Genomic DNA, 18,990 nt, shown 5'->3' with positions numbered 1-18,990 from the left:
TAAAAGCAAAAATAAACGAAAAAATAAAAATAGTTCCCACCTAGAAACAAGTACAGACAGTAGAGTGACGTATAACGGGTGACAAGTAGAAGCCGTACGACAATGAGTTACAACTTCTCTTTCCTGGAAGATATTTAGGAAGTAATATAAAAAATATGTCGTATATGCGACAAGTACTTGTGGCTAATTATTTTATGTATGGCTGATAATTTGGACAACCCATTAGTGACCACTGGGTTGGAGCAATTGCCGCTAAGTGTCTTGCATTTATTAATATGGAGCATTGAATCCGGTATCCTATACAATGCACTGGGTCGTAGCACAAAATAATCGATTCTTTGTAATTAAAAAAGCAAGTCAATAAACACCACAAAAAAGGAAAGTAATTTTTTAATGGGGGGGGGGGGGGGGGGGGGGGGGGGGGGGGGCCCTCAAAGGCAGTTTTTATTTATTTTTCTACTTACCCTGTTTTGGGCGATCTCGCCCCCCTTCTGTGCGAGCTGGGTTTGAAGCAACGAACGAACAGATTGTAGGGTTAGTGGTTCAAGGTGTAGGGTGGGTAGTTGCCTCCATTCGTCGGGACACGTGTCAACACCAACCGATATAACGACACGAACACCCACGTGTAACGGGTCAAGCACCCAACGGAAGTGACGGTCTGCGTCCTGTGTAGGGGTGGGGGTTTTGGGGGTCAAGTCAAGTTTTTACGCTTAAAAGGGACTTGTGATCAAATATTGTCAAAAACAGCAAAAAAACTAGGGTAGTTTTAATGAACTCAACAGTGAGCAATGGGTGTATGAAAACACCATGTGTGTTTGGTGTATAAGAAGACACCCATGTTATACCTCGACAGTGAGCATGAGGTGTATGAATACACCATGTGTGTCTGGTGTAAAAGAAGACACCCATGTTATAACTTGACAGTGAGCATGAGGTGTATGAATACACCATGTGTGTCTGGTGTATAAGAAGACATCCATGTCATAACTTGACAGTGAGCATGAGGTGTATGAATACACCATGTGTGTCTGGTGTATAAGAAGACACCCATGTTATAACTTGACAGTGAGCATGAGGTGTATGAATACACCATGTGTGTTTGGTGTATAAGAAGACACCCATGTTATAACTCGACAGTGAGCATGAGGTGTATGAATACACCATGTGTGTCTGGTGTATAAGAAGACACCCATGTTATAACTCGACAGTGAGCATGAGGTGTATGAATACACCATGTGTGTCTGGTGTAAAAGAAGACACCCATGTTATAACTTGACAGTGAGCATGAGGTGTATGAATACACTATGTGTGCCTGGTGTATAAGACACCCATGTTATAACTCGACAGTGAGCATGAGGTGTATGAATACACCATGTGTGTCTGGTGTATAAGAAGACACCCATGTTATAACTTGACAGTGAGCATGAGTTGTATGAATACATCATGTGTGTCTGGTGTATAAGAAGACATCCATGTTATAACTCGTAAGCATTAGGTGTATAAACAATAGGGCTGTGGAAAAGTTAACTGTGGCTTTGATCGTGCCCTACAACTGCGATTACGTCGTCAACTGATTGTTAATACCGCATGGTAACTAGTTTTGCACATTATTTCGGCGTAATAGACAACCTAAATGTTTCCCTCAGCCAAGCAGCATGTTTATTACGAAATAGCAGGCATTCACACGTGGATTCATTACATCATAATGACGATTGTTTGACCTGGCAATTGATTACGACATAATAGCATTCACATGTTGATTATTTAACCTGCAGATGCTTTAAAACAGGTTTGAATACAAATAAGAAAGCATTACTTTAGCGTTAAGACTGTTTGCCCGTGTATTGCAAGCATAGTCCATACGTACGTCGTAAAGTTGCCTTTGAATTTGCGAAAGAAAAGCGTTAAAAGACGCTTTTAATAGGATTACACTTGTATCGGTTAAAACTGAACGCTTAACCGCTTAACAAAAAGTAGGAAAATCCACAGCGGTAATTAACAACCCACCTTAATAAGATCAATAGAATCAACAACAAGAACAATCCTCATGTTTCGTTTAGTTGATAATTGTTCCAACCATCGAGGTAATGTATCACGTAATCTACCCACATCGAATGTTGTATATGAATGAACGGGAGGTTGAGTCACTATGGGAAGATGGACCAGAAGTTGCGATAAAAGACGCCTGCGGGAAATGTGGGAATTAGAAAAACATTTTTTTTAGGTTGATAAAAATAATAATACTTTATAACAAAACTAAAAAGACTCACAAAACTTATAAAAACAGAAAATTACAATAATATTAAACACAAAAACTACGAAATACTGACATAAAACTTCTAGTGCAGACGTGGAAAACGTAAAAACAAATAATTGAAGAATGATTATTATTGTTAGAAGAGGCATGCCACTACAACACACTAAAAAAGAAACTAAAATATAAAACAAACAAAACAACACACGTAGAGAAAAACGACTATCATAAACACTATTAGTAAAAAAAACTCATAAAACGAACACAAAAGCAACAAACATACAAACACAAAATACAGACATACAAAAACAAACACATAAAACAAGTTACCTTATCATAATAACAGGACTACAATCAGCAGTGGAAGATCCCGTAACAAAATGATGAATCACCAACAAGTCAGGATGGTTTATTTGAACTCGTTTCATCCAACTTTTGAATAAACATTAAATTAAAATTGAACATCTAGTGTTGATTTTTTACTACAAAGAAATATTGACACCCAGCGTTGTTCAGCGCAGATCAACGTAGATATTTCTTTGTTTGTTCTTTTAAGCTGCGTTTACACTACAGCGTAGCTTGTCTCGGTGTAAAAAAAACAAACAAAGAAATATCTACACCAAGCGTTGTTCAGCGCAGGTCAGCGTAGATATTTCTTTGTTTGTTCTTTTAAGCGACGTTTACATTACAGCGTAGCTCGCCCCGGTGTAAAAAGAACAAAAATTGAAATATCTTCAGAAACAGTAATGAACAAAAACACTTCGATAAAAAAGACACAAAAAAGAGAACAAAAAATATAGAAAAAACTTAATAAGTATATAAAAAATAAACAATAAAAATGAATATTTGTTTCCACCTAGAGAGAAGAAGAGATTTTCCAGATGCCGAGGTCCCGGATATAAGAAGAGGAGGAATCGGACCTGGAGCTGAAACGACCTCGTCCAAACGATCGTAACACTAGAGGGAAATAGAGAGAAGAATATTTGAACCCGGGAGCTTCTAGTAACGTGACACACACTGAATCGTAGCCACCACAGTGAGCCTTGAACCTGGGAGCCTCCAGTTACGAGACACACACTGAATCGTAGCCACCACAGTGAGCCTTGAACCTGGGAGCCTCCAGTTACGAGACACACACTGAATCGTAGCCACCACAGTGAGCCTTGAACCTGGGAGCCTCCAGTTACGAGACACTCACTGAATCGTAGCCACCACAGTGAGCCTTGAACCTGGGAGCCTCCAGTTACGAGACACACACTGAATCGGAGCCACCACAGTGAGCCTTGAACCTGGGAACCTCCAGTTACGAGGCACACATTGAATCGTAGCCACCACAGTGAGCCTTGAACCTGGGAACCTCCAGTTACGAGGTACACACTGAATCGTAGTCACCACAGTGAGCCTTGAACCTGGAACCCACCTTTTCCAAACCAATAGGCTGAATATTATCACTTTGAGCGCACAACTCGTGTTGTAATTGTTCCACACCCTCGTCCAATATCAATTCATCCAAACACAAAACTTCACAAGAATCCGTTTCGTTTTCCATTAATTTTATTCCAAATTCCTAAAAAAAAATATTTTTTTGATGAAGTATCAAAAATAATGAGTAAGAATAGATAAGCTAAACAGAAGGAATACAAAAAGCAACACAGCTGCGGCGTGGCAAAGTGGTTAGCGCGCCTGCCTCTAATCCACAGGTAATGGCTTCAAGGCTTGTTACTGCTACCATTGTGGGCGTATGTGTCCTTGGGCAAAACTCTTAACGGCAATTGCTTCAACCCAGTGGTCACTAATGGGTTGTCCAAATTATCAGCCATAAATAAAAAAATGAAAAATCCTGAAAATGATCACCTACAAAGTAACATACTTGGTAACTCGTAAGCTGACACAAGGTGTATGAAACAGAACACCCATGTGATAAAGACTGTTGTTTCCGGCCACGCAAGGATAAAGTAAGTTACAATTATTTTCATTCAACAAAAAATAAAAAAGGGGAAAAAAAATCCAAAAAATTGAAAAATATGTATTTAATTAGTGCATTTATTAGTTTAAAGAGAGCTGGGTAGTCCACACTCGTGTACAACTTTATAAACAAAAGTTACAAAAAATATAATAAACAAACCAACAAACCAATCTAACTGCTTTAGAAATTTCCGCAACAGCGATTTCAGTCGCCTCGTTCGTTGAAGCGTAACTCGCTGATCGACAATGACTATTATTCAACACACGATGGCGTAGGTAAGCACTAGAAGATTTGGAAGTCTGAAAAAGTTAAAATTTAAAAAAAAATAAAAAAATGAAAAATATGTTTAAAAAGATTAAACATACATAAAATTAAAAATGCAAAAACTTAATTTTTTCAATTAAATTTTTATTTCATATTTTCAATTTTTTTTAAAATTGCATCTGATATAAAATGTAATAAAATGAAAAAAGTTTAAAACAGAAAGATATAACTTTTACCCCATGGCATGTCTCACTATAAGACCTCACCCTTATAGAATAGAATCTCTATTATTGAGTGTCTATAAACTGCCTCAGCGGGGTATAGATGGTAGCACCCTGGGTGTTGGGGTAATATACCTACATTCCAGGTCTCAGGTGTGCCTCACTGAAGACCTCGCTCTTATAGAATAGAATCTCTATTATTGAGTGTCTACAAACTGCCTCAGTGGGGTCTACTCTAGATGGTAGCACCATGGGTGTTGGGGTAATATACCTACATCCCAGGTCTCAGGTGTGTCTCACTGAAGACCTCACTCTTATAGAATAGACAACAATAATTCAAAAATGAACTTACGTTTTCTTTAATGCAGAAAAACGTAGATTTTGTGTTCGATGGATTAAAATATCCTTCGTCGTATTCTGTTTCTGTGAACCTGTCAATAAACCAACTGTGGGCATGAGAGTGGCAACCATGGATAAGTCACTCAAGTTCCCACCCACGAGGATATAAATGACCAAACCAACCAAAAGTCATGTCTGCTTATCCACACACTGCAATAGCTTCAGCAACTCGACTGTGGGCATTGGAGTGGCAACCATGGATAAGTCACTTAGGCAAAAATATTGGAATTGTTTTTAACTTTGCATAAATAACATGAATTTTTTTAAAGTAGATTAGAAAAAAATTTCTGTAAAATTTTAAAACAAAAAACATGTGCCAAAATTTATTTCTTAAAAAGAAAAATTCTTGGAAAAGATTTTTAGGGTATTTTTTATTTTATTAGATGCTAACCGTCCTAATGTAGACCCAAGGAAAGCAACGAAGAGCGAGGAAGATGAAACGGCAAATCTGACGACGTCGGATCTTTGGTTAACCTCATGATCATCCGATGACATCATCCTGTATTCATCAAGATCTGAAAAGAAAAATAATATTTATTTATTTTAAAAATATTTTTAATAATTTAAAAAAAAATATTTTTATTTGTTTTTTTAGGATTTAAAAATATTACTAAAAAAAAAACTTCAAATAATTTTTTTTAAAAAATAACAAAAATTGTCTGAAAGTGTATAAAGTTTTAATGGTTCTATTGTATATGCTTAAAATGTAACACATTGAGGTAAGTATGAAAGAAATCTTTGGCATTTTTTATTTATGATCTTGAAGCAGGAACCGATGTTTTGTTTGCCATACACCGACACATCATATGGGTTTGCTGTTGAGTGTTTTGCTCAAAGACACGTAGCAGAACCAAGTTTTGATCCTGTACCCCTTTAATTTACAAGTACTAACCAACCAAAATAACCATTTTGCTAGAAAGTTTCCTTCATAATTATAACACATCTTGAGAAAACAGCAGATACAATAAAAACTGAAAAGATTATATATTAAATATAAGACATATTATATAAAAAATAACAATAAATAGAAATTTCATTTTTTTAATCTGATTTTCTAATCTGTAAAACTAAAAAATAAAATTATTAGAAACCTTTTTTCCCACCTGTAAAATGAAGTAATGATAAACAATAACCCTCTTTTAAACAATGACTTTGCAGATCTAGTATAGTAGGATGACTCAGCAAATTTTTAACGAGAGAAATTTCATCTGGGGTGCAGGAAATATAACATCTGAAAAAAACGTATATGTAAATAAATCTAAAAAATATATAAACAACTGGAAAAATAAAACAAATGTTTTGTTTTGAACTTTAAAGAAAAACTTTTTTTGTAGTTTTTTTGTTATAAAAAATACATTTGTTAATACATTACAGTGCAAAAACAAATATATAAATAAAAAATAGAATTTTAAAACAAGAGTACGGAAGTTCTGTTGTTTAAACTAGAACCTTTTAAAATAACAAAAAATGTGTTAAATATAAAATGAAACAATATATACTAAACAGAAACAACTACAAAAATAAAATATATATAAATATATAAATAATATACAATTTATTTTAAAAAAATAGCAAAATGATACAAGCACACTCACTTTAACAAACTACGTCCGTAACTTTGTGTGTTGTACGATATTGGTAATATATTAGAAGGCAGTGTTCCCACACTCCATGCATCTCTGTGGGGAAAACCAGGAATATTCTGGAAATGGAAACACTGGTGAAATAGCACGAGTTTTTATTTTAAGTCATAAAAAATCCTCGCATGGTGGGGCAATGACAGTCGTTATAACACAGGTGTTCTGTTTCATACAACTTAAAAAAAAAGAAAAAACAAGTAAACAAAAAAACAGATTTTTGCAGAAACAAACAGAAAACATAAAAGTAGAAAAAAGAAGAAACTAAAATTTAAAAAATGAAAACACATTTATTACAATTTAAAAAAACACATTCTTTTTACAAAAATAACATTTTTTATTATTCTCACCACTTGGTGTTCCTCTTCTTGCAAACTTGTCGAGTAGCTTGTTTGTAAGTTAGGGTTGTGACCAAATAAGGAATGGGCGTCGCCGTCGGGGGGTGGGGCCCACCATGTTTTACCTGGGGTGTCTGTAACGTGTTTGTTGTTTATTGGTATATTGTTTGGGTTCTAACTGTTTGACAGTGAGCATGAGGTATATGAATACATCGTGTGTGCCTGGTGTATAAGAAGACAGCCATGTTATATTTCGACAGTGAGCATGAGGTGTATGAATACACCATATGTGTCTGGTGTATAAGAAGACACTCATGTTATAACTCGACAGTGAGCATAAGATGTATAAATACACCATGTGTGTCTAGTGTATAAGAAGACACCCATGTTATAACTCAACAGTGAGCATGAGGTGTATGAATACACCATGTGTGTCTGGTGTATAAGAAGACACCCATGTTATAACTTGACAGCGAGCATGAGGTGTATGAATACACCATGTGTGTCTGGTGTATATTTCTATTCTATCTATTAGAATTCTATCTATAGAATAGAATAGAATATAACTCGACAGCGAGCATGAGGTGTATGAATACACCATGTGTGTCTGGTGTATAAGAAGACACCCATGTTATAACTCGACAGTGAGCATGAGGTGTATGAATACACCATGTGTGTCTGATGTATAAGAAGACACCCATGTTATAACTCGACAGCGCGCATGAGGTACTAACCATTGTTACCAGCATTAGCATTGATAGAAGTAGTTGCATAGTTATGATCATCAATGGTGGCCACTCCATGAGCTTCCATGGTGTGAAACTTACTTTCTAATTGTCTCTTAGCCTGAAAAACAAGTGTGTGGATAAGCATAAACAAAACCAACCAAAGTATTTATAAAACACAGTTAGGCAACTAACTTGTAGCAAAGCTTGGATTTCCGATTCTTTTGTTTCACGAAAAATTTTAAATTGACGTTGAATTTTTTCGCGGTCCTGTAAAAAGAACATATATAAATTAAACTAGAAAAGCCAGTGTTTATAAATTTGTGGTGCTGTGTTTAGGCACCTGCATCGGAACCAAAGGATATCCGGTTCAATGCTCGATACTGATAGTTGTATGTGTCCCTGTGTAAGACACTTAACAGCCATTGCTCCAACCCAGTGGGCATTAATGGCTCCAACCCAGTGGGCATTAAAACAATAAACACAAAAAATACAAAACAACAACAAGAAACGAACAAAAAAAATACAAAAATTCACAGCCAAAAATAGATGAAGATTGTACCTGTTCCAAAGCAATAGCTCTTTCTGTTGTTTCCTGGCTGTTTTCGACGGCTGCATCTCTTTCTAATCGTAACTTCTGATATTGTTTGTTTAACGCTTGAACCTCAGCTCGTAGTTTGTGATTTTCTGTCTCAAATTTTTGCGCCTAAATCAGTATAATAAATGAATTTCTAAATTTATTTTAAATAAAACGTTTTAAATTTTTTGCGAATATATTTTTGTATGTGTTAGAATGAACTTCTTATTGCAGGGAAACATGAAGAATTATAACACAGCCCGCCATGTGTATGTGCACCAAAGATTTTAAAAAGGTTTTTTAAACAAATAAAAAAAATTTAAAAGTCATTTTTGAAAAATCAAAAAAATTCAGTTTATTTTCTATTTTTTAAAAAACTTAGAAAGTACTTAGAAACTTGGAAAAATGTTTAAGTTTCTAAAAACTTAAAATTTTTTTAAAAAAACTTTATTTTAAAAAAATGTTACTTTTGTGTGCAAGGCTTGTATTTCCTGCTCTTTGGTGCACTTTAGTGTCTCGTATTCCTTCCTTACACGCTCCACTGCTTCGGACGGGATTATAATAGAAGCAGACGATGGATCAAATGAACCCGAGGATTTTAAACTCGCAGATTGATGGATCGAGCCTTCATGGAGCTGCAAATATAAAAGTTGAATGAACGTAAATTACTTTTTCCTTACATGACAGGGTAACAACAGTCGTTATAACACGGGTGTTCTGTTCTAAACACCTCTTGTCCGCTTAAGAGTTACCATGTATATAACTTATTTATCCTCGCATGGCGGGCAATAACAGTCGTTATAAGACGGGTGTCCTGTTTCATACATTTCTTAAACTGGTGGTAAATCGTATTTAGAGGGTAAATAAGCTACCAATCAAAATCCACATCAGTTGACGGGACAGAAAAATTGTCCCAGTTGTAGTACTTTAACAGAAATTGAACAACTGGTTGCTAAAAAGCTAGCGCATATCGCGGCATATGTTGCATTAAATATAACTGATGTAATTAGTTGTTTTCGCATTTTAATAAACGAGCGCCATAGAACATTATTTGGGAACTACATCTCGTACTCATCAACATCACAAGTGTTAAGCATACAAACAAGTTAAAAGAACCACTGTATTAATGCTTACACTAAAAATAAAAGGGTTTTATAAAAAGAAATATTAGGACCGTTATAGCATTAAACACATTCTAATAAACAACGCCGGAAAATATCTTTAAAGATAAATTACCCAACAGACATATGATTTCCTGGGTTAGAGCAAAATACACATGATGTATTACCTTAATAATATACACATAGGCGCTAAAGCTGGGGTGGCAGGGTGGGCAGACCTTCCCTGAAATTTTCTAAACTGGTTTAATCAGTAAACATTACGATCAATAAGTGAAATTTATTTTATAGAATTGTGTGTTTAACTATTCCTGCCTCCCTTGTGTGTTTTTTAAAGTGTGTATCTTTGCAATTATACCAATTGTGTCATTTTTTATGGTTCTGCAAAAAACAATGTAGCGTGCATGTCGGCCTGTCTCTACATAAGAAGATACAGGGTTCAAGGCTCGATGCTGCCACCATTGTGGACGTATGCGTTCCTGTGCAATAAATAGTATTTTCTTCAACCCAGTGGTCACTAATGGTATCTTAAGTCATTAAAGCGCTTTGTCTTATGGGGTAACAGGCCAACTCTGGCAAAAATCTCGGGTCCTAACAAGGGCGTTGCTCACCCATATAGAATAAAATATTGTGTTCACAAAGTTAAATAAGTGGTAACTGGTTACCGGGCACAAGGTGTATAAAAATTTTTTTTTAATTTGTTGGAAAATTATTTTTCTTTTTTTTCAATTCTCATTCATTTTCTAATTTTTAACCCCGATAAAACCCCACTAAAAACTTGGGACCTCCCCTCTCACCCTAGTCCTCGGTTTCAATGATGAGAATATAGCGCCCCCCGATGGTTGGCTGCTGTGTCTCTTCATCGCCCTCGTGTTGCCGGACTTTGCCTCATCAGCGATGTTCATCTCGATGTTACGATCCCTGTTTCCGACCATCGAACCGGAAGCTCCCATCTTCCTGAAGAACAAGTTATTGAAAAAGATGAAAAAACATTTAAGACAAGTTTCATAAAAAAAAAATTCTGAAAACTTTTTTTTTTTTAAATTTTAAGAACTTTGTTTTATTTTTAAAACAATTTTTTTTAATTTTATATGGGGCTTATTAATTTATGAAGAAAAAAGTCATTATTGTGTAGAATAAATAGTGCCAATTTTTAAATTATAACTTACTCTTGCATAAAACAAATATTAAAATACCCAACTCACAAAAACATAGTTTTTTTTAATTATAATATATACTTACTGGTTAATGTTTGAAGATTCTTCTTATTTTCAAATTGCTGTTTTAAAACCTTTTCTGTCTACACATTTTTCCAAAACACTCACTTCCATTTTTTCTTCTAACAAACTTATCAACATTTTTTTTACTACAACATTTTTGAACCTGCCAAAAAAAAATTTTTAAGAGTCTGGAAAAAAACGATTTTTACTGAATTCTATTATGTGATACAAATAGGCACCAAACCTGGGGTGGCAGGGTGGGCAGGCCAATCCTGGAATTTTTAACCCGCATTAATCAGTAAACAAAACATTACAACCAATAAGTTAGATTTGTTTCATAGGATTGTGTGTCTAACTATCCCTGCCTCCCCTGTGTTTATAAGTTTGGTGCCTATGGTTACATTAGTCTATCGAAAATAATCCCAAATGATTGCACACAAAAACATGATATTTTGCAAAATTTTAAAATCTAAATGAATGAATGTTTCATACTAATAATATAACAGAAACACATGGCATTTAAGATTTTATATTTTGCACATTTTAATTAATTTTGACAACATTTTTGTTCATATGTGTTTAATGTACCTTTAAACCAAAAATGCATAGAGTTTTGACAATTTTGACCATGATTTTTGAGGCATTTACCATTTTTTAACAGAAATTAGTTCCAATTATAAAAATAATAAGGTAATTGTGTCGGAAAAAATCAATTCACACAATTTTTGGATCAATTTTAAGGAACTTAAACCCTACTTTTTACAATTCTATAAAAAATGTAAAATTATGAATTTTAACGATTACTGTACTTTTAAAATGAGGAAAAAAAATAATTAATAAATTGCATTGAAACATAATATAACAGCGAAAGCAATTGTTAAATTTTTGCTTTTTAAATTCAAGACACATAAAATCCAATTTTTTTAGCATATATATATATATATCTTACACAATTTACTTTTAAGTCCAATTGCAAAGTTACTGCTTTCAAATGTTTGCCCAAATTATACATTTTGAAAATAATACAATGTGTGAAAAATTAATGATTTTTTTAATTCAAGGCACATTTTTATGTTTTTTTTTAATTCTCAGTAAAGCACATTTTCTTTTATGACAAATTGCTTTCGTCTTAAATTTATATCCAAAACCGAGCATATAAATATTTTGAGAATTGAGATATAACATTATGTAAAAATTTACAATATTAGCTTCAGAAAATGTCTGCACTTAGAACTCAAGAACTGTTTGGACTGAATTAAACTAATATCCAAATACATTTTTACATATAAACTCAAAAATAATGTTTACTAATTAAGTGAACATGATAATCTCATAAAAAATGATGAATTTTAGTTTATGTGCATACATATGTTATTCTAATTTGCATTTTTAAGCATTTACCAAAATGCTTTTTTTTACTTCAAAATTTTTGTTTTCATATTTTTTTCATCTAATTTTTGCCTTAACATTCACTTTGTGACTCCTTTGCAGTGATCCTGATGTTTCTTCTCGATCTCTAAATACTCTTCCACGTCATCTGGTGACCCCAACACGATAGGAACTCTCTGATGTATTTGTTCGGGCACAATATCCAAAATATCTTGCCTTCCATTCGTCGCTTTACCTCCAGCTTTCTCCATGATAAACGCCATCGGAGCAGCTTCATATAAAAGCCTTAGTTTACCGTTGGGGCTTTTACTATGCGCTGGGTAAGCGAAAATACCGCCATATACAAGCGTACGATGTACGTCAGCTACCATAGAACCAATATACCTTGCATTGTAAGGCGAACTACCATCCTGAGGGAACTTTTTCCTTTCCACGTACTCCTTCACAGCAGGGTGCCAGAACTTTGCATAGCCTTCGTTTATGCTAAAAATTTTGCCTTTTTTCTTGATTTTAATATCACGGTCAGTAAGCACGAATTCTCCCACCATTGGATCAAGCATGAACATATCCACTGAGAACTGCGTGGCCAAAACTATGACCGTAGCGCTACCGTAAAGTGCGTAACCTGCTGCCACCATTGACCTACCAGGTTGTAATGCATCTTTTTCAGTTGGCGCGCCGTCAGAATTCTTCTTATACACCCCGAAAATGGTTCCAATCGAGACGAGACAATCGATATTAGAGCTCCCATCTAACGGATCGAAAGTAACAATATATTTTCCTTGTTTTTCCACTTCTACCTCGATGGCATTCTCGTTTTCTTCCGAGACCATGAGACAAGTAGTAAAGGAAGATCTTATCATATTTATGAAGAGCAAATTGGACAAAACATCCAACTTTTTCTGCTCGTCGCCGGTTGTATTAGTAGACCCCGCTATGCCGTATAAATTCATGATTCCCGCCCGTCGTACATTGGTAGCGATGCCTTTGATAGCCGTGCATATTGAGTTAAGCAACTGCGTCAATTCACCAGTTGATCCGGTCTGTCGGCCGCGCTCTGTTATGAATCGTGTCAAAGTAACGATATCTGTGTCTAAAGTATCACGAGAGCTCGGCATTTTGAGACAGCGAACAGATTTATTTAACACAATAAATGAAACTTGAACCTAAAGGTCAAGGATTCTTTAGATAATTTTTAAGTTTTTTTAACTATTATTTATTCTCACATTTCTTTTTCATATATACCTTTTACCAGCTTACAAGTTACCACATACACAACTCATTTATCCTCGCATGAGGGGGCAGTGACATTCGTTATACCACAAGCACCATATTTAGCAAAACTAAAATCAAAAACTGACCAAATTTGCTAAAATTTTATCTCAAACTAGCTAAACCTATAAAATGCAAAGCACGTTTTTTAAAAATGGTCTCAGTTTCTTTTAACCACAAATCATGACTACTGCGATTTAAATGTTACGCGCCGCCGCGTCACAATGATAACGTCGATTATCTGCAATCTCATGCATCGCGCCGACCCGCTGTTACGTCACAAAAGAGCCGGATACGCCCCCAGCTGATCAAGTTTTCGACCAATCAGATTTATTTGAAAAACCGCAAAGTACCTCACTAGCTCCGTCTAACGGAAATTATTTTGTTAATTTCGTACATTCAGAGTTAATGTTATTGTTTGGGTGTTTAATGTTAAATTTGGTTTACAAGAAATAAAAATATGTTTTGCATGCTTATCCACAAACTGCAATAGCTTCAGCAACTCGACTGTGGGCATGTGAGTGGCAACCATGGATAAGTCACTTAAATTCCCACCCACGAGGATATAAACAACCAAAAGTCATGTCTGCCTATCCACACACTGCAATAGCTTCAGCAGCTCGACTGTGTGCTTGGGAGTGGCAACCATGAATAAGTCACTTAAATTCCCACCCACGAGGATATAAATGACCAAACCAACCAAAAGTCATGTCTGCTTATCCACACAATGCAATAGCTTTAGTAGCTCGACTGTGAGCATGGGAGTGGCAACCATGGATAAGTCACTCAAGTTCCCACCCACGAGGATATAAATGACCAAACAAACCAAAAGTCATGTCTGGTTTTCCACACACTGCAATAGCTTCAGCAACTCGACTGTGGGCATGGGAGTGGCAACCATGGATAAGTCACTCCCCATCATACACACAAGAACCATTTATTTGCAATAAACAGTGAACATAGAACGAATTTTGTTGGTTTATCCTAAATATACGGTAACATGCTATTTTTGAGGAACTAATTATTAATTTCAAAGCCAGACGCTATACAGCAAAAAAATCCTAACAAAGTCAAACCAAAACAGACAATTTTCTACTGGCGCAAAAATTGTGAAATTTTTAAATCTAAATTGACAACGGTTGGTGCAGAGAACAAAAGCAGCTAGGCATTGGTAACATGGGTCTTTGTCAAGTTCCTTATTTCCATAGTTTTCGAATTGACATGTTTCTCTCTGTGTCTTTTTGCATGATCTGTTAAAAAAAGCAGAAAAGTGGTTGATTGATGTATGGCTGAAAATTTGAGCAACCCATAAGTGACACTAGGTTGAAGGAATTGCCGTTAAGTGTCTTGCCCAAGGACACATACGCCAACAATGGTAGCAGCGACGAGCCTTAAACCCATTACCTCTGAACTAAAGGCAGATGTGCTAACCACTTTGCCACGCTGCAGTATTTACATAATAAAAAACATTAATGAAAACCAGACAAAAATAATAAAACAAAACCAGAACAAAATACAACACTCTATATAAACAAACAACAACGAAAAACAGCAACACTAAAAAAAGTTATAAAACAGAAAGAGAGAAAGGAAATAGGAAAGAAGGCAAAAAAAGGGGAAATATGAGAGAAGTATAAGAAAAAGAAATGGTAAAAAAGTTAAAGAAAATAATACACGGGAGAAATTTTAAAAAAAGGACAATATGAGAGAAGAACAAAAAAAAATATGAAATGTTAAAAATATGAGATAGATTAAAGAAAAAAGCAAATGAGAAATATAAATAAAGGAAAAAGGCAAAAAAAGAGTACAATCACCTTGGCAACAGCCATTTCAAAATCCTCCTGAGTGACATGGACCCTTCTTTCACGAAGAGCGTACATTCCTGCCTCTGTGCACGTTCCCTTCACCTCGGCACCTGATGCACCCGGCATCTGCTCGGCGATCTTACGTAGGTTGATACCGCGAGTTAAATTCATCTTTCGTGAGTGAATCTTCAGAATGTCCAAGCGAGCCTGGGTGTTGCGCAATAATTGGTCAGGATTGCGCAATAGTTCGTTAAAATTCAATTAAAAATATTTATATAACTTATTTTCCCTACATGACAGGGCAACGACAGTCGTTATACCACAGGTGTTCTGTTTCAGACACTCTGTGCCTGCTTACAAGTTACCATGTATGTAACTTGTTTATGGCGGGCAATGACAGTCGATATAACACGGGTGTTCTATTTCATATACCTTATTCCCGCTAAGTTGCCATGTATGTAACTTTGTGGTTGATTATTTTTTCATAGCTGACAACTGTGAGACCTCGTAAGAAACTAATAGATTGGAAACAACTGGGCAATGTTGCAAAGACGCGGCGCTTTCATTTTTGTACAGATTTTTTTTCCACAACAAAGCATTCATGGTTTGTAAATTTAATAAAAGTCACAATACTTACTTCTTCATTAGGAGGGGGAAACTCGATTTTACGATCGATACGTCCCGGTCGCAACAAAGCAGAATCAAGAATGTCAATTCTATTTGTAGCCATGACAACCTACAACAAGATTAAAATTAAAATTGGTTACGAATTTTGGAATTTTGTAACAAATTCCCTAACTTTTGGTTTCCCTAAAGTATACGATTTAAAATTTGTAACAATTTTTTTGGGGAGTCAAATCACATGAAAAAGTAGTTTGGCTTATTGTAAAGTTAAACCACAAATGCAGCTTCACCCCACACACTGGGATAGTTTTTATTCTATTTAGGTTAGTTTCTACAGTGTGCTATGCCATGGGACCAAAGATATAGTGATGGTCCAGAGTTGGCTCATTACCACATTACCCAGTCACCATTAGTGACTACTGGGTTGGAGTAATTGCCGTTATAAGTGTCTTGCCCAACTACACATATTCGGCATATATGATATGCCCGCAATGGTAGTAGCGACAGGCCTTTGAGGCGAGCGCGCTAATCGAACGAAACGCCGAACGAAAATGAAACGTCTAAGTCTGATAATTAGGCATATGCATGTCTTGCCTAAATTCACACACATATTTTTGGTATCAGTATCATGCCTTGCATTGAACTTGAACCCTTCAGTTACAAAACAACCCCTGGCCCTAACCACCCTACTAAAGCCCTACTAAAAATCATTGATACCCCCTATATACCATAAACTCCTTAAAAAACGAATTACCCCCTAAAACAATTTTGAAAACTAATAAAAAAAAGTTAAAACGCAAAACAATAACCAGAAAAAGCTCAACATCCTTTAATAAAAAAAACATATATACTTCATAAAAAAACTAATAAAAAAACAAAATGCTTGAAACTACCCAAAAAGCCAAAACCACTTCAACCCCCACCTTAATATTCTGATGCGCTTCGAAACCATCCAACTGGTTCAAGAGTTCCAACATTGTCCTCTGAACTTCCGAATCCCCGCCTCCGGACCCTCCTTCCAAGCGTGAAGATCCGATTGAATCGATTTCATCCATGAAGATGATGGAAGGTGCGTGCTCCCTCGCCATCACGAACAACTCTCGTACCATTCGCGAACCTTCCCCGATGAACTTCTGGACCAATTCCGATCCAGAGACCCTGTTGTTTAAGTACGTCATGCTTGCTGTCGAGTTATAACATGGGTGTCTTCTTATACACCAGACACACATGGTGTATTCATACACCTCATGCTCACTGTCAAGTTATAACATGGGTGTCTTCTTATACACCAGACACACATGGTGTGTTCATACACCCCATGCTCACTGTCGAGTTATAACATGAGTGTCTTCTTATACACCAGACACACATGGTGTATTCACACACCTCATGCTCACTGTCGAGTTATAACATGAGTGTCTTCTTATACACCCAGACACACATGGTGTATTCATACACCTCAAGCTCATTGTTAAGTTATAACATGGGTTTCTTTTTATACACCAGACACACATGGTGTATTCATACACCTCATGCTCATTGTTAAGTTCTAACATGGGTGTCTTCTTATGCACCAGACACACATGGTGTATTCTTACACATCATGCTTACTGTTGAGTTGTAACTTAGGTGTCTACTTATACACCAGACATACACTTAACCTGCATAATGTAACAGTACAAAATATCACACTCCACAAAACTAAAAACAAACAAAAAAGCCTCCAATTCATGTGATTTTTATTTTTCTTTAGGGTACTTCCCCATCTAGCATTTATTAGAACCTGTCATAGTACCTGTACCAATAGTGTGATGGCATCCACTAGTTTGATTTATTACAGCAAACTTTTGAACCAATGGACCTTCAATAGTTTGGTTTTCATCATAAAAACTCAAATACATTTTTTACTTAGATTTTTAAGTTGTTATAATGTCAGTAGTGTAGTAACCTCAGCTAGTTTGCTTTATAACAACACACTTGGTAAAAGCCAATTTTATTGATTGCTTCTTTTTCAGTTAATAAAACACTGGATTACGATAAGATAAATTAAACAACGCTAAGATGTTTGGAGGCAGGTAGTGTTTAATCTATAAGCAAGCACGCTTATTGCAAAGTTCCTCCAGTGCCATAAAGAGATAGCGACAAACACATGCCACCAGTTATGGCTGTGCCCAATGTAGTTAAAGCGACCTGTAATAAAGGTAGGATTATATGGGTAATGGTTGTCTTTTTAAAAGTTTTTAGTAAAGATGGCAGTTAATAAAAAATTGCGAACCAACGTCTTGTTTGTTGCTATACATGAGTTACAGAGGAAAATTGGAAGTATAACGTTTGTTTGAAACCATATATAGATTCATAAAAGTCTATTTTGGATGTTTAGTTATTTTAAAATTTTGTTTAATCATTTTTTACTGTTTATTTCTTAATTGACAGGGCAACGACAGTTTGATTCAATATGACACTATTCAGTATTGTCTTATCTTATACACCTCATGCTTGTTTACAAATTACCAAGTACGTACTGCTGTAAGTAATTAATTTTTATTTCATCTCAAATAATGAGTACTATTTGGATGATATTTACCTGGAAAATATCTTTCTGGAAATTTAGATAAATAGAAACTTAAAGCAACTCCAAGTATGGCGTATAATATAAAAACACTGGACAGAAACAACTGAAATATAAAGATTTAGTATTTACACAGGAGCAGATTACTGGTCAGTTTTAATACATATAAAACAGCCAGCAATATAACACATTTATAATACGCCTATATATATCACAAACTCTTTTTTTTAAATGTTTTAAAATGTGATATTCACACAAACAGATTTTATGGTCACTTTCAATACATACAGAACAGCCCATAGTATATATTTATATATGATATATATAATACAATTGTCTTCATATTTAAACGTTTTGGTATGGTACAAAAATACAATAATTGTAATAACTGCCATTAATAAAATCAAACATCACTGGTGCATTGCAAACAAAAAGGGGGTTAGACAACAAAACATTGTGCCTGATTTGCCACATACAGAACTCTCCCTTGCCATAATTGAGGTACTAGCCAAGAAGCCATGATAAAAAAATCAGTGAAAATTTGAGGTCCAACATGAAAGATTATGCTTATGGTTCAATATCATGTATAAATATAGGTAGCAAAATAATTAT

General features: G+C 35.3%; 3 protein-coding genes across 3 annotated transcripts in view; all 3 read right to left on the bottom strand.

Moving 5' to 3' along the window:
* Positions 1-6,226: 6,226 nt before the first annotated feature.
* LOC778709 (transcription factor protein) lies at positions 6,227-10,877 on the bottom strand (the record flags this gene model as incomplete). Its single annotated transcript, NM_001078316.1, is given in 9 exon segments — positions 6,227-6,335; positions 6,700-6,806; positions 7,092-7,213; positions 7,814-7,925; positions 8,000-8,074; positions 8,367-8,510; positions 8,849-9,016; positions 10,297-10,456; positions 10,742-10,877. Coding segments are annotated over 8 exon segments (993 nt in total), but the record flags the coding sequence as incomplete, so codon positions are not given.
* Positions 10,878-11,237: 360 nt separating this feature from the next.
* LOC100184976 (fructose-1,6-bisphosphatase 1) lies at positions 11,238-13,273 on the bottom strand. Its single transcript, XM_002124509.4, has one exon. The coding sequence runs from the start codon at positions 13,224-13,226 to the stop codon at positions 12,189-12,191; it is 1,038 nt and encodes a 345-aa protein (XP_002124545.1). The 5' UTR covers positions 13,227-13,273; the 3' UTR covers positions 11,238-12,188.
* Positions 13,274-14,300: 1,027 nt separating this feature from the next.
* LOC100184778 (26S proteasome regulatory subunit 8) overlaps positions 14,301-18,990 on the bottom strand; it is a 9,993-nt gene continuing 5,303 nt past the window's right edge. Inside the window, exons 9-12 of the mRNA XM_002131011.5 lie at positions 16,733-16,967; positions 15,823-15,921; positions 15,195-15,392; positions 14,301-14,630 (exon numbers count right to left, since the gene is read on the bottom strand). Coding sequence (XP_002131047.2) covers positions 14,577-14,630; positions 15,195-15,392; positions 15,823-15,921; positions 16,733-16,967 — 586 coding nt within the window. The 3' untranslated portion in view covers positions 14,301-14,576. The remainder of the gene's footprint in view (positions 14,631-15,194; positions 15,393-15,822; positions 15,922-16,732; positions 16,968-18,990) is intronic.

This window comes from Ciona intestinalis, unplaced genomic scaffold, assembly GCF_000224145.3.
Source record: "Ciona intestinalis unplaced genomic scaffold, KH HT000106.2, whole genome shotgun sequence".
Taxonomy (NCBI): domain Eukaryota; kingdom Metazoa; phylum Chordata; class Ascidiacea; order Phlebobranchia; family Cionidae; genus Ciona; species Ciona intestinalis.
The sequence above is the reverse complement of the archived record's forward strand: the minus strand, read 5'-3'. Positions and strand labels throughout refer to the sequence as shown.